Source organism: Sylvia atricapilla, chromosome 7 (assembly GCF_009819655.1).
Source record: "Sylvia atricapilla isolate bSylAtr1 chromosome 7, bSylAtr1.pri, whole genome shotgun sequence".
NCBI lineage: Eukaryota > Metazoa > Chordata > Aves > Passeriformes > Sylviidae > Sylvia > Sylvia atricapilla.
Genome location: NC_089146.1, coordinates 10,434,880 through 10,458,917, shown reverse-complemented (window position 1 = coordinate 10,458,917; position 24,038 = coordinate 10,434,880). Strand labels below are relative to the sequence as shown.

The 24,038-nt window shown below is 41.1% G+C and overlaps 1 protein-coding gene across 1 annotated transcript in view; it reads right to left on the bottom strand.

Moving 5' to 3' along the window:
* Positions 1–13,508, bottom strand: part of PLCL1 (phospholipase C like 1 (inactive)) — a 186,509-nt gene extending 173,001 nt beyond the window's left edge. The window contains 1 exon segment of the mRNA XM_066322581.1: positions 13,099–13,508. Within this exon segment, the coding sequence (XP_066178678.1) occupies positions 13,099–13,371 (273 nt within the window). The 5' untranslated portion in view covers positions 13,372–13,508.
* Positions 13,509–24,038: the final 10,530 nt, after the last annotated feature.

Here is a 24,038-nt window from a genome sequence, read left to right as displayed (position 1 = left end):
CCCATGGATTCAGGTATCAGCTCCTAATCAGAAATATACAAAGTTCATGAAGGGAAAATGCATTTTGAACAACCACTAAAATACAGGTAGGCATGACAACCACCCACAAAAAAAAACAAAACAAAAAAAACACCCAACACAACACAAACAACAAATAAACGACCACACAAATTACTTTATTAATTCAACTGTACAGCTGACCTTTTCTATACCAGCCAGGAAGATCAAAGAACAATTTCCTCTGCCCAAACTACAAGTAACTGCTATTTTTCTGCAGGAGGGCATTCATTGGTCCTGCCCTGAAAGATGGACTTCATTTCTAGCTCCCACTATCCAGCACTCAAAAAGATAACATTCACTTGGGGTATCAAGCTCTTTACCAAAGGCTCCCAATTAGTCTTTCCTACCATACAGATCAAATGCTACTTTGGTGTAGCAGGCCTGATGAACACACAGAACCTCTGGCCTGCAACACCTTTGTTCAAGCAATTCTGTTGGCACAAGGAGTGCTCTGTATCTCAGTCTGCCACAGCAGCACAAGTCAGTCTGCACCTCTCTTCCTCCCACAGCAGCTTTCTGCAGAAACCACCAGCTCAGGCTGCAGGTAAGCACACCAGTTTTGGAACATACACATCAGTCTCTGGATGCAGTGTTTGCTCTTCTACATGCTCTGGTTGTTCTCATTCTTATTTTCATCTCCATCTTACAAGAAATGGGCCCGTGGCCTTTGTCCACATAGAAACTTGTTTTAATGAAGACCTAATGCAAATCACTATATAGGCACTCAGTACTAGATTTCGTTTTAGCTACCTCCTGATGATCATCAGTTCAAAACTTGAGACTTGTCCATACACTTTTTTTTTAAAAAAAAAACACTTTCAATTTGTCCATTTCAACTCATATTTACAGTACACCAAAAAGAGCAGGAGATGGAAAGAAATATTTTCAATATACACAAATCATTTAGCAGTGTAAACCATACTTGACCTTCTTATTCATATACTTCTGCTGCAATACTGAATTAAAATAGCCTTTTCTTCCTTTTGTAAAGAAGTTGTATCATCTTCCAGTAACTATCACATTCAGTTCTTGGATTCATGCAAGGAAAAAACACTGTAATTTCCCACTGCTAAAATTATGTAATAATGCAAAATGTAGTACATAAAAAGTTAATTTAACATGTTCCATGGATTTCTATTATCATGCAAAGTATATACAATACTGTAGACACAGATAAAGGGGAAGATAAACTGAGCAAGTGGGAACTATGTTCTTTAGAACATACAGCTATCCAGACACAAACACTTCAGTGTTTTCCTTGAGTAATATTTGGAGAGCTGCGCAATATGTGCTCCTGGCTGCAATATGACACAACACAAGCCAGAGACATTCTGCGATCCTTGAGTAGGTGTACCGATAAATAAACAAACTAAATGGTATTTCAAACGAAATATAAACTTCTAGACTACACCCCACCAATGGTGGATTTCCTCAGGGTCATATCTTTTGCCTCACAACTGTTCAAAGGACACAGAAAATGCTGCAACCTTCTTAGGTTAGAAAGCTGATCTTTCTTCTCCTGGTGAACAGAACACTGTGCCCACACTGTTCCTTTCAAATCCTCAATTCCTTTCAAATCCAAATTTCTAAAAACTATGCCAAATGCACTTGCAGTAGGATATAGCTAGCTGTTTATTCAATCTAAGAGCTGTATATCATTGGAGAAGTAAAAAGCTGGTCTGAAGTGAGACACAATTTCCTCTTTGCAGAGCAGGGCTACGTGGAAGCCAGGCACCAGCTTCATGCCAATTTTATTAAGGACGCTCAGAAAAATGTGCACTTCTCCATACCTGGAAGGCAAGGTACTGCTATACAGGGTAAGAGTGTACTCTTAAGCTCCAGGGGTTTTTATTCGTCAGGATTTAAGTCTTAATAATTTCAAAAGGAACAAAATTGCTTTCCTCCCCAGATACCACAGGCACTGGGACAAGCAGGTACAAGGTGCCTTCCCAACATCTCAGTTCTCTGCTCTGCATTGCCCCGTTTAACACGCTCCCTGTTCCTCTTAGTAAACAGGATCATTCATCCAGACCCAGCTCACACCTAAACATGATACTGGCCATTAGCCCTCAGAAAGGTGAGCTCTTCGGACAAAGTCACAAGATCTTATCACTAGTGCTTGTATGTCAGAATTTCACAGCTCATGGAACCTTGTTACAGTCTTTAGATGGTCAATGCAAATAAGGATGTTGATCTCACCTCATTAAATCAACCTTTTTTCCTATCACTTAAGCTTTACCTGCTCCCCACAACCATATCCCTCCCAGCAGAGCCGCTGAGCCTAAGCAAAGCACGATGCTTAACTCACATTTCACTCTCCTCAAGCCAAACAATTTACTTATCCTCCCCCATCTACTGCTGCAACCCAGCTTCCTCTGCAGAAAGATACCATGGTCCTTGGACTGGTTTATGTAGTCCACGCTCAGCATGAGAATGTAAAATCATTTAAGTAGTTATAATGGTTAAAAAAATTTTTTTAAAGTCTTCAAAGTTTGGAGTTACTGCTGCAGGGAAAACTCCTCTTTGGCACCCAAGGATACCAGGAGAATGTTCTGAAGTCCACAAATAGGCTCCAGTTTGATCTCAAGATCAAACAGAGATTTGGATCAGTCCATTGAAATCACTCACTTCTAAGCACTAGCCCTTGTCCATCAGAGTAGTGGATCTCACTACTACATATGAGAATATCTCCCTTTCATCCATAAAGATGTAGCAAAAAGTATTGAATATGAACAGAACTGAAAATCTGCATTCAACACACAGATGCTGCAGCAGCACTGCCAAGCAAACAATAAACAAATGTATTTGCTGTGAGTTAAGTCATGTCTAATTTTGTCTCAGTTCTAATAACAACTTACTCTTTTTTGTGCTTCTAATAAAAACAACTTATCTAGAAATAATCCCCTGAAATTCATTCTTCAGCAGTATTAGTGCTGATACTTAAAGTCAAGTAGTGCTGATACTTTTGCCAAACAAACCTTGCCTAGCTCAAACTAGAATCAGCATAACATAATTAACCACATTTTAAGAGTCTGAAAAAGAAAAGTGTGAGGTAAATAACAGGGTTTAGTGATTGGGTATTTGTGTTCAACCCAACCCCCCTTCCATTGATGGCAATGGGAAAATTGCCACTGATTTCAGACTGCAGAAACTATGTTTATACTGAAAATCTGCATTGCTTTAGGGAGCAACTGCCACTGTGAATCATAACACTGAGCAAGAAATTCACAAGCTACGTGAATACCATGACTTGCATTTCCAAATCATACACAAATACAAGCGATTTTACATAACTCTAGAAGACAAGCCTTCCTTCAGGACACATCCATGTTTGTCCCAGAACAAGCCTGTGCTTACCCCTGTGCCAAGGCTTGGGTGTCACCCACAGAGCAAGGCCAGCTCCAGCATACGAAGGCTCTATTCTCAGTGAAGGCTGTGCAGCTTCCAGGCAGTCTGGGGCACTGGGCTCCATCTACCACTGAACACAAAATGTTTGCAGAAAGACTTTTTTCTTATGTTTCATGAATTCCAACATCTAGTTTTTAGCCAGTGCTTAGAGAATCTTTTATTACAGTATTTACATGAGGTAGCCTGGAGGTGTGTCATACTCCAACAGAATATAGTACTTTTATTAAACTATTACATTTGCTAAATTAATCTAATAACCTCCTACATAATCTTATTTGGAAAAAGAGGAAGGATCTTTCAGTAATCCATTCACAGTGCTTTCTCCTGATAGCTCTTGCTCAAGGAGTTCAGCAGTCCCTCTAGGTGAGCAAATGCAACTTCTAATCAGATATTCACAGAAGTTGTTATCAAATCAAATGAACAACAAGAAATTCACATGGGTCTTCCAAGCAAAACTACGGTTTATAAAAAATTAAATGCGACAACCCAGACCTCATAATCATTTATGATGTGTTGCCCATAATGTATTTTGTGTCCTAAGAGAAAACTTAATGTTAAGTAAAAATGATGCTTTTCATTCTTCTAAGCAAATAGGCTAAAACTGACAGAATCCACTGAGAACACCTATTTTCTAAAAAAAAAAAAAAAAAATCTCAACAATGAAAATAAAACTAAAACATCACTGCAATACCAATATACAATGGTAAACTTGCCTAAATACTACAGGATACCTCTGGAAAGCTCAATAGGTGATGTCCAAAAAGGCTGCAATCTTCACTTGAGAGAGATGCAAGGAACCACCAAGCTGACAAGAGCAGGACCAAGGCAGCCCCCAATCATCCTCCAGTTGTTCTCTCAACCAGAGTTGTCCTAAGTGTTTGTGACAAAACAACCCTCTGGCCTCCTGGCAGCTGCCTTGTGCCCTTTTCCAGGTTCCCCACTCCAGCCCCTACCGTGCCATCCTTCAGCTGCCAGTCCCCTTAAACACCTACACACCTCTAGCAGGTACACACTCAAAAGACCACAAAACCAGGGCAATCCAGCCTCAGGCAACAAACTCTTTAGTTTTCTGTCCTGTGTGACTTGCCCTGCAGGGGAGCTCAGCACTGCATCTGCAAATGTGATCCCCATGGCTGTGCTCAAAATTCTTCCTCGGGTCCTGGTCCTTTACCTCACCCCTGCCCTGCTTGTGCACTCTTGGCTGACTCCTGACTCCAGTGCCCAACCTCTCAGCCAGGCTCCCTGGTTTTATTTCATCCTTGCCTGCTCCCCGTGACAGCCTCTGCTCTCAGCAGCACTCTGATTACACATAATCCAATTTTCTGAATTTCACTTGAGCTTCCAGACATGCTCTCAACCCTGCTCTGTCCCGTGGCTTTCCTGGCGTACTCAAGCACTAGCATCTGATTCCTGATCAAGGAGTTTTACCTCCTAGTGCTATTTACTTCCTGCCTTTTTCTTGCAAGCATGGTGTAGCTGTCATTCTCAGGCAGTCTACAAAGCACAGCTACTCCTCAAAATGCATTGACTGCAGTTGGATTTAACATAACAGATTTTTTTAAATTCACCAAATCTTCTTCATCAATACTCCTGGCAGAAGTTTTTGTCTGGTTGCTTGTTCTCCTGTTTTGGTTTTTAAGCAGACACACACTCTAGGAAATGCATCAACACAAAATGGAGAAAAGCCCACCAGTATGCACAAAAGCAAGATGAATATTGACACATTTCCACGAGTAGCAGGCATCTCCTAGCACAAGCACACCCCGCATTTCACATAAGAAATTCCCTTTTTTGTTGTTTTCACCCTCCAAACAATCTGAAAGAGTGAAATAGCATAAAAAATGTTTATTGCCTACAATCAAAATATATTAGTAACCCATCAAACCCATCTAATGAATGAAAAACATGTTGTGTCCACTTATAGTACAATACAGGTAATTAGGTCCAAATTACTCTGGGAGAATCACCATTCAACATCAGCTTAACAGGCTTTGGGTCCATAAAATAATAAATGCTGGGCACTGCACTTTACCTGATTCTAGACTTATCTGAAAGGTAGGCAATTGGGCAGCTGGCTTCATACTGAATAGATTTCTAACTGAGATTCTTATTACCCATTCAGAAGTTGTATCCCAGTTACCAAAACAAGCATCCAGTGAACAAGGATGATTCGAGTCCTAATCACCGACCACTCTGCTTCTTCTATAGCCATTTACACCCACACAAATTAATGCATGGTAACTTTGAAGCGTTCAAATACACGTCCACTTTGAAGAATCTCTGAACAAGGAACTGGGTCTCAAACACATGCTCCTTTTGCCCCTTCAAGTACCAAAGCAGCATAACACAGGTCAACCTGAAGGTCAGCCAGGATCCAGCAGGATGGAGAGCCTCTGGGGAAAATTCAGTATGACTCCAATGAATGTTTTCTGTACTGTTTCAGCTGGGATTATCTAAAACATGGTGTGTCAGTACTCCCCTGAGCAAGCAGCTCAGGAGGAGAATCAAATCTTCACAGTATACATTTACTGTGAAGCTAGAATATATTTTTCAGTACGGTAATACTTTGGTATCAGTCACCTTTTAGACTGATAAATAGTCACCCTCAAATAGGCATGCCACAATAACACTACCTGATGCATGCTGCCCCAGGTAATAATCCCAAGGCTAATTTTCTTGCTGTAAATGGCTCTGGAAGAGGAGGAATATTTTACTACAGTTTGATTCCAGTTTGTTTCAGTTAGGGCCTGTACAACGTCTAAAGGGTCAGAGACTTCCAACTTAATGAATACACATTAAACAATGAACCACAACTAAATGAAGATATTACAATAATCTCAGCAATTTGAACACATTCCAGGTAGGGGATTAACAATCACTTAAAACTGCAAACTTCAGACATAAGACTCTTCCAGAAAGCAGGATTCTACATACATAGGCTTCAAACCCCAGAATATTTATGATACAGAATGCTTTAAGAACAAGGCTTTGACTGTAAATACATTTCCAAACCTATACATACCAAGATCTTCATGAGTCTTCAGAACTTGTTCAGTATTTAGTAAAGGCATTTAGCCATTTGAAGCACCTATTCTTTTAATCAAGTCTGAGTAGCTCCTGAACTGTCATGCATGTCAAAACCTCCAAGTCACATTAGCTAAAAAAACCACAAACAACCTAGAATACACGTGTTATAAAAAAGTATTATTAATCATCCTGCCTCATATCTTAGAAAAATCACCCAGTATTACCATAAATTACATCTACCAATCAAATATGTTTATTAAGCTTACAAGAACCACCAGCTGAATGTTTCACCATAGCAGATGTATTATTGGTTCTACAGTAACTGCCTGCATTTTCACATCTACATTCAGGGAACAACAGGAAAAAAATATACCATTAACTCAATTAAAACATTTTTGTTACAGATGGCAATGATCTCAGTGGAACTACAAAATGAAAAAAATACTAGCATGAGAAAAAGGATTTGTATCTCCACACAGAAATGAAACCTCAGGTTTAACAGCTGTTTAACATTATTTGGAAAGCAATTCCTCCTCTGCCACTGCTCTGTCTAGTAGTCCCACTACTTTGTCAGAATATTTTTAATCATTACTTATGTACTTCTGCACAAAAGTCTTTATGCACATAATTTAAAAACAAATCAACCAGTATCAGCAACTTCATCTCTTATTCCCAACCTTAACAGCTCCTACCTCTTACTTAGAAAACCTATCAAACAACTTCCTGAAAAGACCTGCCAGAACTTGTGTTTGCAGACCACTGGACTTACTGTTATCCTACAGAAAGGTCACCTTCGAGTAATTTCAGTGCAAGACACTCAAATCACCTTGACTATTATGAACTGGTATGGAAAGACACCCCAAACACAATGTTTTATCCATCTGTACCCACATGTTTACTGAGATCACTGGTCATGTGTCACATTATGTGCCAAGTGGAACCAAAAGATGACAAATAGTGAACTACCGACTCTAAAGTAGTTAGCAGACAAGTTTGTTTTAAATGTCAAAGGAAGCAGTTTGGCCTGGATGTAGGCTGTTTGGGTTTGTTTAAAATTTTTCAAGTAGTAAAGTTTAGACACATCCGTGTAAAGGCACCCATTAATTTTTAGGAGACTTTTAGCCAGATCAGCTTCACAAGACCCATATGCCCAAATCGTGCACCTGAATCATTTTATATAGAGTGGTTTCCACTGCTATAATTATTATTCATTGTTTGACACAAAAAATTCCACAAGACCTAAATCTTTTTTGCTACAGTGGTACCACCATTGGCATGGCCATACTACATCCAGCAGTGCTGCTTTAAGAACAAAGTGGAAAGAGATGGAGGGTGAACCGCAGTCTGAAATGCCTACTGCCCCCCATGAGAATGTATCTCAGTGATAAATGCAACAGTTCAAAGGAAAACTGTCCATCTCTACTGATACTAATTACTGGATACAACTCATTAGACAAAAGCAGGTCTACAACCAGTATTTGTTCTGTCCAAAATGGTCTTGAACATGCTTAAGGAAAAACAGTGGTGTATGGAACACAGGGGCAATGTTAGGAAAATATAAACAGCCATGCCACAGCAATCCAAAAAGTATCTTCAAACTGCTTCTCTTCTATAAAGCTGACAAACATTAATTCTAAATAACTAAATTAACAAAGAAGCTTCTTTAATTTCTAAGGAAATTTTATACTAGCAATAGTGGAAACCAGTTTCTCTTAACAATTCATTTAAGTTTTTTTTAACAAACAGATACTGGGTTAGATAAAGATCAACCTAGGCTGGTATCCCAAGACAAGGACACGCCTGGGGAGACACAAGCAGCAAGGAAGTATAAAGTGGTTGATTCTCTGCTGTGGCTTCCCAGAGTTCCAGCACTTGTAGTTTAGGAACTTTCTAAGCCAGATTCTTTTGGTGCATTGTGAAGCTCTGTTCATCAATTTGTCATTTCAAACCTGCTCAAATCCATTTACATGTCTGACTGCACAGATTTCTGGGGCTGTAAAGTGCATGATTTACTCACATGCTGCATCAGGAAATTTTGTCATTTATTTTCAACCTGCTGCTAAAGAACTACCACTGGTTTGTTCCCTGATTTCACATCCTGTGAAAGAGAGCGAATATCAGTCCCGTTTCCTACAATGTTTGGAAATTTACATACATAAAAATATGACCCTCCAATTACCTTTTTCCAGATCCATCTGGTAAATTACCCATTTTGTGGCACTTTGCATGGCTAGACACATCATTCCTGCTCTTCTAAATACCTTTTTAGGCACTACCACATTATTTAATGTAATCTCAATGTAAATATTTTCCTTTTTTCCTCTGGTACATGTATGTCAAAGAATGCAATCACGATAAAATCACCAATGGACTATCAAGTAGTTAATCAGCTTTAATAAATCTTACACAGTCATAGTTTCAGATTATTAAGCAGCAAGTGCCTAAATGCAAGGTTACGCAACAAAAGCTACGTAAAAGCTACTGGAGAATCATTACAGTCCTGAAAAACTCCTCTTCTTCTGAAACCAAAGTTGTAAATAGTTACCTTGCATACACAGACGTAGCATGCATTTAAACCACTTAAATTCTGTCACCATATATCAGGACACATACTGAAAGAAACTAAGCCTCATTGCTTTTATTGCAGGTTTGTTTTTTGAAAGCTAAAAATGTCACAGGCATAAATACAAGTCTTGAAATAAGACAACTGGCTGCATTGATACACTTCCACTGGTTAATTCAACTGCAAAACTCTCAAACTTGCAAACTTGCCGTACTTAGGCTAGCAGTGTGTTATGAGCAAGGACAATTCAACTGGCTTTCAAAAGAAAAAAAAAAAAAAAAACCTCTGCATGAATTGGAAGAACTTCAGTAAAAGGTCTCATAGCTCTACTGTGACTAAAGTTAGTCTCTCGAGCTAAAGAGTCTGCAGCTGCTACTTCAAGTTCATTTCATGGGCACAGTCTGCTGCGATATCTGCTACAGTATCTTAAAACAAAGATCCAGGAAGAAAACAAACACATGAACCCAAAAGTTTGTCTTGCATGCAAACAAAGCAGAGAGAGAAGCCTGATAAGAATTAACAGAGAAATGTTTTGGTAGAAGGTTATGAAGTATTTCAGTAGCATTACATAACAAATGACACAGCCTTCCTACTCATTTATTGAAGTGCTCATACATGGCAATGGCAGAAGGAACATGCCAGAAGGAAAACAACATCGGTTAACTCTGTTTAGAGCCCCACACACAGGAAGGCTTACAAAGCATTACATGCAAGGAAAACAGAAATTCAGTTCTCCAAGCAGTGTCTTCTGCTCTCCTGGCCTAAAAGTGGTTGCAGTTACTATTTTATTTGCAAACAACTGGCCCTGGATTACTCACAAGCAAAAAAAAAAAAGAAACACTTGACAAATAATTTAGTCAATGCATAGTCCATCCCTAGGCTTCCTAGAAAACAGGTCAAGTTCTATGATTTCTTGCCATTTATCCAGTTTTATCTCCTTGTCTGTCGATTTCAGTTTCCTCATGGCAAACTCCCTTTCTTGTTCTAGTTCTGTAGTAAGACCATTTGCCTCTTTCTTGCATTAGGGAAAAAAACCACCAAACACAAATCCTTAAAAAAACCAACTAATGCACATTAGTGAAACAATCTAATGCACAAGAACAGCTACAACTATTTTTCATTAATCCTATTTTAAATTTACCTTAATCTACAAAGCTGTGAACATCAGCAAAGCAAAATGGGACTAAAAATATTCTGGCTACACTTTGTTCTTTTTATATAAATGAGTTCTCTTGTTTCTGAAGCCAAATATAGAGCACATGAACGCACTGAAGATTATTTAGAAGGGTTCATATTTTGCAATATATGCCAAGTGGAATTTGCTGCAGGGAAGGTTTTTTAAGCAGTCTTTGTACTTCACAGTTATACTGTGGGTGCCAGAACACTCCAATGTAAGCAAGTCTGGCTTCCACTGGAATTGAACTCTCAGATGCTAACCTTGAGACTTGCAGAGTTCCAAAAGACAGCTGGGGAAAAATGCTGTTAGAAGTGTACTTCGACCATCTAAATTTACAGAATTTTAACTTTTTGCTTAATTGAGCAAGACCACTCATGTTTAAAGTACAGCTTTAAATAGCTGGGAGAGAAATAGGAAAACAGAGCAAGTGTGTTCAACTCCTGCAGAATGAGAGCTTGTCCTTACTGTGCAACTTCCTTTGCTTTCTTAAGACACATTTTTCAGCAGATAAGATCAGCTAAGAGGAAGCAATAGAATACTATTTTGACTATAGATTTATATGAACATGTGGACTTTTTGGAGCAAAATAAATATAATAAATCATTTGAAAATTCATTCCCCTGTAAGATATACAATGCTTGAGCAGAAATCCTGCATGTTGAAGTCCTGAGAAAAGAAAAAAATGGAAAGTAAGTTGGAAGGTTTTACCTTAATTCCAACTAAAATCTGCATTTAACCCTTAATAATCATGTGCTAGGACATCAAAAATACCTGAAAATGCGGACAAATACATTATTTAATTTCTATCCCATGTTAATGGTATTTTCTAGTATAATGCCAAAGGAAAGCTGTGATTTAAAACCCTTTTAACCAGAGACAACCTTGTGGAAAAATAAATGCAATGCTCTATATGGGGTGCCAACATTGTGCCTTAGAGATACACAGCCTGTGAATTCTCAATACGTGCTATAAGACACATCCACATTATCTAATTTAATCCATCTATTTAACAATTAAATTTAAGATGAGCAACGATATTTTTCATTCCACTCCTATCATAAGATCATTCCAAACCTTTACAGGGCCCAGAATAACTTTCTAGTTTCCAGACTGGATCTACACACATGAATCCTTTGCTTTTGTCCAAGAAATCTATTTTTCCCATACAGTACCATATTTTTCATACAGTATTCAATCCAGAGACTTTATCAGCCCATCCTAGCTATCCTTCCATGCATCTGCTCCAGTTTGAATGCACTGTTTCTAATCACAGGAAACTGAGTTTACTCAGTATTTCAGATGAGGTCTTACCACTTCTTTGTATAAGAACATTAATACTTTCTTACCTTTCTCAGGAATCTTTCTCCTTATAAACACCATCTTAGGATATACCTCAAGAAACTTCCTCCAGTTAGAAGAATGATCATTATCACTATGTGCTAATCATTATCAGATGTGCTAAATTGTTAATAGCTAACAACTGTAGTGAAAATGCTACTTAGTCATTGACAATTACACACCATTTATGAAATATATATCACATGGAACAGATATAGTCTGTAAAAATAATGATACCTTTTAACTGAAATCCAAGACTGTGTATTATCAATTTTTAAAACCTTCACAGAATTCTCAGAGAAAATATCATCTCCATACCAGTACAGTTACAGAACTTTGGTCCTTTAGTAAAGCATTTATACAACTTAAGACTGGAAGCATTCCCATGGCATTCAGTGGATGTCTTTAGAAAACTAAAACCACCCTCAACGCTTTGCTGGACTTAATGGGTTAATATTTCAACGTGGAACTAGAAAAGGACCCTGGAGGCTCTTTTGCATTTAACTACCTCGGTCTCCTCTGAACGTTTAAAGCTTTAGAATGCAGAAAGCAAGTATTTCATGTATCTGTTCTTCCTTAGAATAGACATACTAAGCTGCAGGAGCTAAGCATGCGTCCTGAGCTTCCTGCATTGAGGTAGAGCTCTACCCAGTGCCTTCACACATTTACAGATGAGAAATCTTATTTTCCGCTCTTCTCCCGATGCCTTCCAAGCGCAAATCACTTACAAGAGGATCACGTGTGACCATATGCTAAATTAAGTTCGCCCAGGAGATTTCATTCATCGGTTCCCCAGAAACTGGCGATTAAGCCTACATATTTACAAGGACGTGCCATTTAATTCAAAACCACAGAGTTTATTTTTTAAAAAAAGAAAGAAGAATTAACATAATCATAAAGCCATTTTCCTCAGCAGTCTATAACAAAGGCGGAGGCTTTAAGATCACGCTCGACCTGTTAATTTCACATTAAAGGTGTTAAACACCCGGTGCTGCTCCGCAACAACCTGTACTACAGTCCGTCTCCGAACACACCTTCTGTTAATGTGTGACACTGCATATATTGCTGCTCAAGAACTAAGAAAGCCAGCGCTGTAGAAGCTATTTATTCTGCCTTCCAGGTGCTTCATACATATTAAATAAAAACAGATACGAGCTGCTACACAAAAACTTTACAACTCGGCGGGAAGCTGCCCCACGGGTCACGCACGACCGCGAGGGGCACCCGACCCGTCTCAGCGGCGGCGGGAGCAGGGCCCCATCACAGACCCCGGAGAGCCGCTCTGTCCGGGCACACACCTTGCCCCGGGGCTCCGGGAGGCAGCGCCGCGGCCCCGCCGTCCGTGCTCGCCGCAGAGCGGCCGCTTCACCTGCGCGGAGGGTGCGCGCAGCCCGTCCCCGGAGGGCTCCCACCGCCCCTCCGCCCACCCCTCCCACGGCCAGGGGCGCACCACAGGGCGGCTTCAGCCGGGATAACCCGGCGGCGGGACCCGCGCAAACTTCCCGGGGGCGCGGCACACCCTTACCTTGATGATGCTGCTCCTCCGCGGGGTGGCCTTGGCCGCCTCCAGCAGGCAGGCGTCGGGGTCGGGCGCTGCCGGTGGCCCCAGGCTGCCGCCGGGGAAGCGCTCCGTGGTACCCGCGGCCGAAACGCCGCTACGGCGCTCCCGCCTCCTGCCCCCGCCTGCCGCCGGAGCGTCCAGCGATGCCGGCTCGGGCTCCTCTTCGGCACGGTAAGCGGCGTCGGGAGGAGCACGGCCCGCCGCCGGCTGCTCTCTGCCGCCGGCAGCCTCTGCCATCGCCCCGCCGAGCGGTGTCAACTTCTCCGGGGCGCTGAGAGGGCGGGGGAGTCACACGGACGGAGGAACGGACGGCGTCCCGCGGCGCTCCTCTCACGGCACGGCGGCGGCGCCAACTTTCCCCGGAGGAGCCATGTCCCCCCACAGGGGACTCCGCGGTGCCGGAGGAGCGGGGCGGGGGACGCGGAGAGCGCGCAGGAAGTGCGGCCACAGCCCCACACTGTTGTGACAGGAGCCGGGCTTGTGTTGACGGGCGGCGCTGACGGACGGCGAGCCCGACCAATCGGCGGCGCGGCCGCCCCCCGGCGGCGGAGCAGCAGCCAATGGCCTTGGGGAGGGGCGTGCCCGCGGGACTCCTGGACGGACGGTCGGGGAGGTGCGCGGGGGGCGGCCGCGGCGCTGTAGGACGGCTTGTTACACCTGGTCGCCCCCGCACGACCTTGACCAACAGGGCCTGTGGAGGACCTCCACAGAGGTGCCGCCTGTCGAGAGCGTTCGTGTGCCGGGGTGGCCTCGGGAATGCTTCCCCGCGCGTGTTCTAGGCAGGTTTAGGCTATCTCTGTGCCAAAGTAGAAGCAGCGTGCGGAAGAGGTGATTGAGGTTAAACACCCTGCAGCCCGCGTAGCCCTCAAGTGGACGCACCGTGGTAGGAACAGAGATACTGCCAGCGCCGGTCGTGAGGGCCGGGGGTGTAAGGGGCACCTTAGGCTGCTGACGGCGGGCCAGCAGAGTGGGGGCGAGACGTGAGGGAGAGCTCGCAAAAGACGACCAAGACTCACGTTGGGATTCCTCCGCCTCTGAGAAACGAGCCCAAAGCGGGGCAGGCTGTGCTCTCGGGGCGGCCCCGCTCCCGCCCTGCCCCTCAGAGCCCCGCGCCGGCGGGCGCTGGCAGGGCCGACAGCGCCCCCTGGCGGCGCCGCTCCGTGCCGGGGGCGGGCTCCGGCGGGAGCCTCCCGGGAGCGGCGGGAGCCGGGGACAGCCTTCGGAAGAGTTCCTGCGAGCCCGCGGCTGTCCCTTGCAATCCCTCAGAGGGTATTTAGTTATAATGAGATTATCCACGTGGAGACCTCAGGAAAGGTGGGGTGGAGTGCAGCAAGGGTGAAAGGAAAGGTGATGAAGAGATTATATTCAGTGAGATGGAAAGTAGGACGGGTAGGGCTGGGCAAGCTGGTAGTCACTGGGGATGTAAGACGATTCAAAATTACACTTACCAGCATTAAAGGCAGTAAGACTCTGTGGGGTTATTAAATTCTCCCTCGTTTCTAAAGTTATTCCCTAATGAATGTTTGGCACCTCTTGGTAGTCCCTGATTAAGGAAGAAAATAAAGAGAACCTCCTTATGTTAACCAGTCATTAGCTAATAGTAAATGCCTGGCTACAGAGCATAATTGCTGCTTAAAGGATGTGAAATTTATATATGTATATACATACACAATATATCAATTTAGAATTCCATGTTTAAAAAGGTCTAGAACTCCCGTCAAGGGTATTGAGGCATTTATCATATTCAACACAAAGGAATGCTAATTGAAGGACAGCTCTAGATACCACTAAACTTTTTTTCATTAGCTTTCTTCTAAATTTTATGTAAAAAATGTCAAAATGCATGTAAGCCATAGTTACTTTGCTTTGTTTCAGTGAAAAATGTCACAAAATAAATAACACTAAAAGAAGATAGAAAATATTCACATTAAAGAAATGTTTATGTTAAGCAATGGTGGAGAGAAGAGACTGTAAAGGAATGAAGGACTTAACCCCAGCCTGCATTGTACAAGAGACAGAGCATCAATACCAAATCACTGCAACAAAGAGGAGGGGAGAAAAAAACCCCAAACCAACTAAAATACTTACTACATATTCACTTACTGCCACATAGACTGACCTAAGAAGACTAATTGAAAGACAACAGAGAAGGTAATTACCAGGCAGTGTTTAAATAGAGGGAATTCACGTAGAAATATGTTGCAGACCTTTCCTGTATTTTGTGAAATTGCACGAAGTTTAATCATTGCTTTAATTATTTGGGAACAACACAATGCTGTCATAGCTGAAGTCTGTATCTACCAGAAGCTCTGTAGCATGTTGCACAGACAGATGTATATGGCATATTAAAGAACTTTATCCTTTCTAGGATATGTTTTACGTATTTAATATTAGAGAGAGATGTATTGTCAAATGAATTGTCTTCTGACATCAAAGGTTTTAAACCTTTTAATTCTCCTCTTACATTACAGCCTTTTGCACCTGAAGTCTTTAACTGGAAAAGGTCTACAGGGAATCTACAAATTTTAAGTTTCATAAACATCAAAGCTACAGGGAACACTGAACAAATTTTATTTTTTATCTTGTGTTTGGCCACAAGATGCAGAGGTGTTAGAATTATGTATGGTACAGCTAAGTGAGGGTTTAGTTAAATTCTTCTCTAGAAGACAATAAAAAGTTGTCTATTTTTCTGACTGTGCATCTCTAGATGCTTCTGAGGCATCTGTACCTATCTGCTTTTCTTTGTGGAGAGCCAAGAATAACAAAGGAAAAGAGCAATTGCTGTTGATACTTCTTGATGTCTAATCAAAAAGAGTTGACAAAAGGAAGCTTTACAGTAAAAGTGCTTGCATAGAAAGTTTTAAAAAAGCAAGATTGGTTGGTGATAAGTGTATATAACAGGTTCTGTGTTCAGTTTCAAGAAGGTCTGATGCAGTCCCCTGTACAAAGACACTGCTGTGTTGTGTACACCTACTTCAGATAGGAACAGATTTTTGAGAACAGTCTAGGAGTTCACTCAAACTAAGAAGGATTAAGATAGCTAGAAACATCTATGTGTTTTTCTGAATGTAAGTCAGCAAGTGCCTGCAATATCTATTTTAATGTGGAATTTTTTTAACACTCATCTTACTCCATCTCCATCTTAAGGCACACAATTGTTCCTCAGTGGGCGTAGTTTGTATCACAAACGAGCTGAAAATACTTTTTGTTTTTTTGGAGCTGTGCTGAAGCATAGCTTCAATAAGCCAGTATTGCACCTAGACTTTGCATTTTGGGAAGCTTTTAAAACTAGGTGTTCTGCTGGGAGCCAAATGTGGTTCTCCTGTACCAATTGAACAGGGCTGATGAAGTGTGAAAACTGACATATTTTCCTGTGTGATGAACATCTAATCCACAAGGCAGGAAAAGCAATTGGAAAAAAAGCTTTAATTTCTTCCAGTATGCATTCACACTGATAGCAAATCATAGTTAATTTTAGCATTGATGAGATTTAGGCAAAGCTATTGGTGAGAAAATTTTTTGCAAGGTAATTCTTAAGGAAGTGATTTTTAAAAGTCTTAGTGGTTATTGTATCTGGGCTGTTACATCATGAATGTGATATTATAAAACAATAAAAAATAATTGTACATTATATATAATTTATTTATACTTGTTGCTAAGCTTCACTCACATTTTGGCAAAGCCACCCCAAGTCATACTTTGCCTTTAAAACTATAATTAAGCTTTTAGGCTGGGGGAAAAAATGCAACTTCAAATCACCGTAAAGCAAATGTAGTTAAATCTTGATTTTAAAACATACTGCATATGTTTTCAATTTTTACTTTTAAAATATATTTGCATGCATACATTGATTCAATGCCTCATTTTTTTTGTAAATTCTTCTTTTGTCTCATCTCCTACAACTTTGAAAAAGCCTCGCTATGCTTATACATCATGTTGTATTTTCTAGGTAGTAGTTCTCTAACTTAACAAGAGGGACTTCTGTCCATCATCTTAATGACGTTCTTGTTCTAATTGATGTCACTGATGAATTCTTTTCACTGTCTGTGATACTTTCAGGGAAATCCAGTGTTTTTGATAATTAAAATGTAGTTAGATAAGATTTCTGAAAATTCCTAGCTCTGAGAATTAATCCTTTATTTTAGGAGTATTGTTTTCTCTAAACAGATATGACAATTAAGTGTGAGAAAGGGTAAAATCAGGACCCCAAATTAGATCATACTTAATCCTATTTCACAGCCTCTGCTTACTATGTAGACATAGGCCCAAGCCTGAGTGGAGCCCAGGTTGGGCAAAGCCTGGAATGAAAAGGGGGGTAAAATCTGAGATAGATTCAGTAAATAGTCATAGCAGGTAGCAACAGGAAAGAGCAGATTCCTGATAAGGAAGTGATTCTTCTACCAAATTTGGCATCAGGTAAATAGAAGAAAGTAGCATTAGAAAAATTGTAAGTGAGAATGGTAAAATGTGTTATTTAGTTTTGTAAATAACTAAACTTTTTTTTTTTTTTCCCCAATCTGATTTTCAAGGGCAGATATTTACCAAGGATTCATTTCACTTACATAAAGATTCACATCATAAGTCACGCCCATGTTCAAATTTTTTTTTTTTTGGCCAAGTGATTGAAGTTCGAGAAGTTAACGAGTAACTGAAAATAAGGTTTTTAATGGACAGCCTGAGATAATCCCAGAAGTCATGCTACAATCTAGGTAAAACAGAATTTATTCATTTGTGCGACCAGTGAAGCTTTCTCAAGTTGCCCATGTTTAGTTGCCAGATGCTTAGTTTTTAGGGAGGGAAGAGAGGGCGTGTCATACACATTATAACAGAAATTGTCTCGAGGATTTGAAAGAGTCTTAAAGGTGAATCCTTATTCAAGTCTAATGATAATGACTCTTGTTTAAGTAGGTGGTAATTCCACTTAATGAGAACATTTACCAATGATCATTGCTTTTAGTATTTCTTCAGCTGTGACACATACATAGAAATTTAATTGTAGTTGTTGCTAACTTTCAGGCTACAGGAATTTGTTAACTACTGTGAAGAGCATGATCCAATAGATGTATTTCATTTCCCCCATTCTTTGGTAATTATTTAGGAGTAGGTTCAGGTGTACTGTGTACCTTGCTAGCTCAATGGATATAGTCAGTGTTAGACATGTACATGGCTCCCACACACTTACCTGCCACTTTTTGGGATCATTTGGCTTATCACGAACTGCACAGTTGCTGGGGAAGCAGCACTGGTTTAAAATGATACTTATTAGCCAGGAGTTCTTCTTACTGAGGATAGAAAGTATTCTGGCAATATTCTAGTTCAAAAGCTACTCTTACAATCTCTAATTTGGCCACCTCAGAAGGAAATTGCTACCAAGTCTGCAGGAGTCAGACATTCATGTCTACTTTGTAGCTAAAGAGTTTGGAGAAAATCTTGTCAGTACACCAAGAACGGCTATTATTCACCCTGTTAATCAAACATACAATCTTCCTCCTAACGTGCTCTCTGAAAGATTTTTGCATTGCTTAACATGTTTTGGACCGAAGTTAATGAGGAGCCTCCTGGACGACTGAGGTGCTATGCAGTAGCCTAACCACCAGGAGAAAAGAATTAATTTTAATTCTTTCTGAGGGGTCCTGACAAGGATGTGAGGGAAAGTATCAAATAACCCAATAGGAGTGGGTCTGTGTGGGGAGTGTTGGTGGTGAGAGCCTGAAATCCATTCCATTGGCAGTTCTGGTGGAGGTACAGATCCAGTGGCATGGATGGAAGAGCTGCACATTGGAGAACAATAGCTCATGGTTTCAACTGAGAGATCAGTTTGCACTCAGAAACTACTCTGTGATGTGAACCAAGCAAGTAAATTAGGATGATCAGGAAAAATGTCCCTTGTTCCAAACAAAAATGCTAAACCAGATGCACCCAAAGCAAGTGTTAAAAGTACATTGCTCTCTTTAGAGTCAGGCCTGTGTCTGACTGGCCTCACAAGGAAAGGGTGGAAAGAGATATACCCACATTTGCCTCATTTCAAAGAAAGCTGGTTTCCTGTGAAAAAAAGTCAAGACAGTGACTTTTACTGAATATTTCCCATAAATATTTCTGACAGCTTCTACACTAACTTAAAGTGCTAGTATGTGCAAATAGAGAACAGATACCCTGTAAAGTCTTTCTTTTTAAACTGGCACTTAAATTATGCATAGGCTGGTCTAGTCCTGGATACCACTTCCAAGCACAGGGTTACACGAATTTGAAAACTGCTAAAAGCATTTATGTTTAGTTCTTTCTTACACATGTAAATTTGGCCCCTCTCTCTCAATTCACTAGAAAAAGTCACCAAAAAAAAAAAAAAAAGAAAAAAAAAAGTAATCTGATCATGATCACAATGTAATCCTCAAAATAACTTAAATTCCTCTGCTATTAATTGAAAAGGATTTTAAGAAGATTAAAAATATTTTCCATCACAGATGAAGTGTATTTAATCTTTTATTGCAAAATCTCATGTTCCTTAATGTCAAGTTAGAAGGACGAGGAAAAAAAAAAGTCTAATGACTAATCTAAGTAAGCTTAGTTTCCTGAAATTTGCCACTGTGGGAGTATAACATGCATAAATTGGAAGAATTGTTAACCACTGTTTATCTGTGTCCTTTCAGAGTGGGGTTAAATCAGCTGCTGGTTAAAATCTATACCCTATCCTAACTCCCACTGTACCTTACAGCAGGATTAGCAAAACTGAAGCATTCTGCAAACACAAGGAGTGTTTTACTCCCAGATACAGAGATTTACAGACTAACAATATTAAAATGTGTTAGGCAAACTTAGAAAGTCACCTGTTTACTTTGTGGTTTGGAAGAATCCTCTAATTCTGACCAGTTACCCTCTTTTTATCTCATCTTAGATGTACAGTCAGACTTGGTAGCAAGATTTGGGAGATTCCAGTGCATTAACCCCTCAGGCTATGCAGATGTCAAAAGGCAGCAGAGCTTTTCTCATATATACTCTGCAAATTTGATGTTCAAAGATGCCAAGAAATGGTTTTATGAGCAGATATTATACACAATGAACCTCAGTGAGCCATATTTGAACATAGCACTTCAAAGGTTTGTGATTTGGGAGAGGACGGGAAAAAAATAAGAAAGAATGATGTCTCTTGTTGTGTAAATCCTGAGGTCCATAGTGTGGGCCAAAACTTACACTGGGTTATTTCCTATGAACCAGCACAAATAAATTGAATTTAAATTACCTATTTGTCCAAACATTTAAAACCCCTTGATCTGAATGGAAAGCAAAAGGTAAAAAACATTTCAGAGCTCACAGATACTCCGAGACTATATTCTACAAAATGCAGGAAAAAGAGTGAGTTGCAAATTGAGCAAAATGAAACAGAAACAAAGCATAAAAATCCTGTAATGACTAACACAAGCAAGATAAGTGATGTCATAAAGCTAGATTTTAACTGAAACATTAATCATGAAAAACCTCTTCAAATTCAGTGTTAAGTAGGGAAAGATTCGCAACCTGTTTTAAAAGTCAATTGTTTGAGTTATTGTATCTAATAATTGTTTTTAAATCAGGAGGAAGGAGAAAAGAGGAGGTGAGCATGAGTGTTGTTAGGGCAACCAGAAACAAAGGAGGAGCTAGAGACAAAGGTTAGAGAAAATGGTGGAAACTGGGGTGGAGTGAGAAGTTGCAGCTCAGAGAAGAGAGATGTGCCCAACCCAAGAAAGGGAATGTTGTGGGGAAAGGGCCTGCAATATGGAAATGTCATATAAGACAAATACACCCATTGGAATAAATGGAAAACTTACCAGAAATGAGTAACTTCCTTCTGCATTTTTCACATAGCCCTGACCATAACTTTTACACAGAGAAAATTCTTAAGTGGCCACCATCAGTGCTTCTAAGCACTATTAACTCCCTCAAGAGGCCTCCTCCAAGTCCTTGAGTATGTAAGAGCTCTTGGGATTTTCAGTTTGGGCTCAGGGTGTAGAGAATCCATTCACAAGCTCGTAAGAGAAATCAGAGAGAAATCATCTTCATAAGATACAGATTTTTGTTTTTTCTTTCAATGCAGTGATGTATGCAACAGAGACACAAGCCAATCTTCTAGTAACATCCTAAGAGACATTTTTATGAACTTCAAAGCAGGAAGTAAGTAGTCTTTCATCAGGTAGACTTTCTGACAAGGATATATTAATGCATATAATTCCATGAAAGGATCTTAACAGGCTGGTGGGAAAACTAGCACTGTTATCCACAGATAAAAATAACAGAAGCAAAAGAGGTAGCATGTTTTTTCAAGGTCAGTGAATCAGTGAAATAGCAATTTGTTGTAAGGCCCATGTATTACTCATAAAATGTACTTGTCTTTTTCTGCCTGGAGAATTCTTTTTCTCCTCCCAATTCATTTTTTCTTCCTATTTTTCTCTCTTGCTTTTTTTTTTTTTTTTCCCCAGTTTATTTTTCCTCACTTAACCTCTGACTTTCTCAGATGCTAAAAAAAGGACAAAAGGCAAAAGCCTACAGGAACCAGCATAGTCAGACTCCTGTCTTTCACTGCCTTTTTACTGTCCAGCACTGCCTTTTAATTTGTGGGAGAGAACAGCAGGGCAGATCATTTCATGCTGTATATATTGCTGACACATGGAATCAGGAAAAACAGTCACACTCCTGACTTCCTTTGAGAGCGGCTCCCTCAGCCAGGAAACAATTCCCTTAATGAAGCAGCCATGCAGCACCAGGGCAGCCCAGCAGCCTTTGTTGTGATACTCAATTCTTGTATGCAGGGCAGTATTTTTTACCAGCTCTACTCGTAGTCTTGCTACATTTATAGGTGCATTGAATTTTCAGGTTTTAAGTCATCACAGTAAAAAAATAGCTCAGTCTTTCTCATTTATTTGCAAAAGTCCCATTTTTGTCGCAACTGTCTTATTTTAAATGTGAATGTCCCAGATTTGGGTTTCTTTACTAAAGGGGGAGGTATAATGTAGAAGATACAACAATTAAAACCATGTAAAATACACTTTCATGTCTCTGAAAGTTTGTTTATTCTTTCAGCTGTTCTCACTTTAAATCCCCCAAATTAAGACGTGAAGCACATGAAAGGCTTGGCTATTCTGCCCTTCACATCATTAGAATATAGTGCTGTTCTCAGGATGAGCTTTGATGCTGTCTGATAAATATTCATAAAAGTCAATGAATGCAATTCAGCACAGTTCGGTAATCTCACAAAATAAGTACTTTTAAAAAATCCTACCAGCTCTGCTAAAATTGCCTTTGCTTTTACACCATTTTCTCAGCTAAAAAAAAAAAAAAAAAGTAAGAGTTAAGCATTATATTGTTATATATTACAGGCACAGAATTATTAGAAAGTTTTCTAAGATTATGGGGTTTTATTCTGTGTGGTAAGAGTAATGTTGCAGAAGCTGATAGGTGTTGAAGCAACACCAAAAAAGTAAGGAGCAGTGTACGGTCCCATAAGGACTGCAGGTCTGTGCTGAATGTTAGATTATGTGAATGGTGGTTTGGTTTAGGTGGGATGGGTGTAATTTGCATAAAGCAAAATACAAATACTTGAATTCAACTAAAATATAACGTAGATACTCTTGTCAAGAGTATAAGATACTCTTCCTTGGCAAGATACTCTTCCTCAAATCTTTATTTTAACACAAAAGCGTAAAACCATGAGAGAAACTAATGATAGTAGTGATCCTGGCATTGAGTCTCAGAGTTGAGCTGCAGTGACTTAGCCTATGCATGTTCGATCACTTTGAAAAAGTTTTCCCACTGGTGAAATCTCTCAGCACACGCTTGTCTGCATACCAGCTCCCGCTGTCATCAGATCAAGGTTTTTTGTCAGGCAGTACTTTTGTACCTGCATTGATTATGAGTTTGGCACTTGAATCACTCTTTTTTCCAGACCAGAGATATTCTAAGGGCAAAATGCATTTGCAGCTAGGATGAACGGATAGAACAGGAGAGCAGGTTGTAATGCTGTTCAGTAAACGACCACAGAAGTACACTTGACTCAAGCATTACTATTGGTGCTCCTCCTCCAGTTCACTAAGGGTGAAAAAAAGAGTATTTTGGGGAATGGTCATAAAGGTGAGTGCTATTTTCTAGCTCTCTCCAGCAGACCCCAAATTTTATCTCTAAGGTCATCGCAGACCCACAGCTGTTCTCCAGCTAGCCTGCCTACTTAAGTCTTTTGGGAACCTTAGAAGATTCTTTGTGTTGAAATGAGGACTTTTGGTTCATGTTGATAGGTGTTAAGACTAAACTGTTTTGACCCTCATCAAGTTTGGCCTGGTAAGCCACACTCCCTCTTTGGGCATTTTCGTACTTCTCCCACAGAGGCCAGATGAAATGTGTGACCCTGTTTTTTGTCCCTGTCCCACGCCATTGTTGGGAGGATAAAAACCCAGCTGGGAGTTGCCTCCTGCCTGCCCAGGTGATGGGGAAATTAAGAGGGAGGTTCCTGGGCTGACTCAGAGCCTCAAAGCACGGCTGGGAAGGGTGGTACCCACACCCTTCTCAGAGCTCCCACCGCAGCGAGCCAGCCGGGACCGTCCGCCCCGGTGCCGTGGCTGTGTGGAGGCCGCCGGTGGCAGGGTACCGCGGGGAGGGCAGCGCAGAGCGGCCGGGCCGGCGGACGGTCGCTGGGGCCGCGGGCACTGCAGCGCCGCGAGCTGCCCGCTCCGGGAGGCGCGGCTGCAGCGGCAGCCCCAGGGCCTGGAGGCGCGGAGGTGCCGGGGGGCAGAAGCACGACCGCAGGGATCCCGCGAAAGTACGCGAGGGCTGCGCGGAGACGGATTTGTGAAAGGAGGGGTTTCTCCGGGGAAGGCGTGCCGGGGCAGCGCGGGAGAAGGGCACCTGGCGGAGGGCTGGGGCCACGAAGCGCTGCCCCGCCG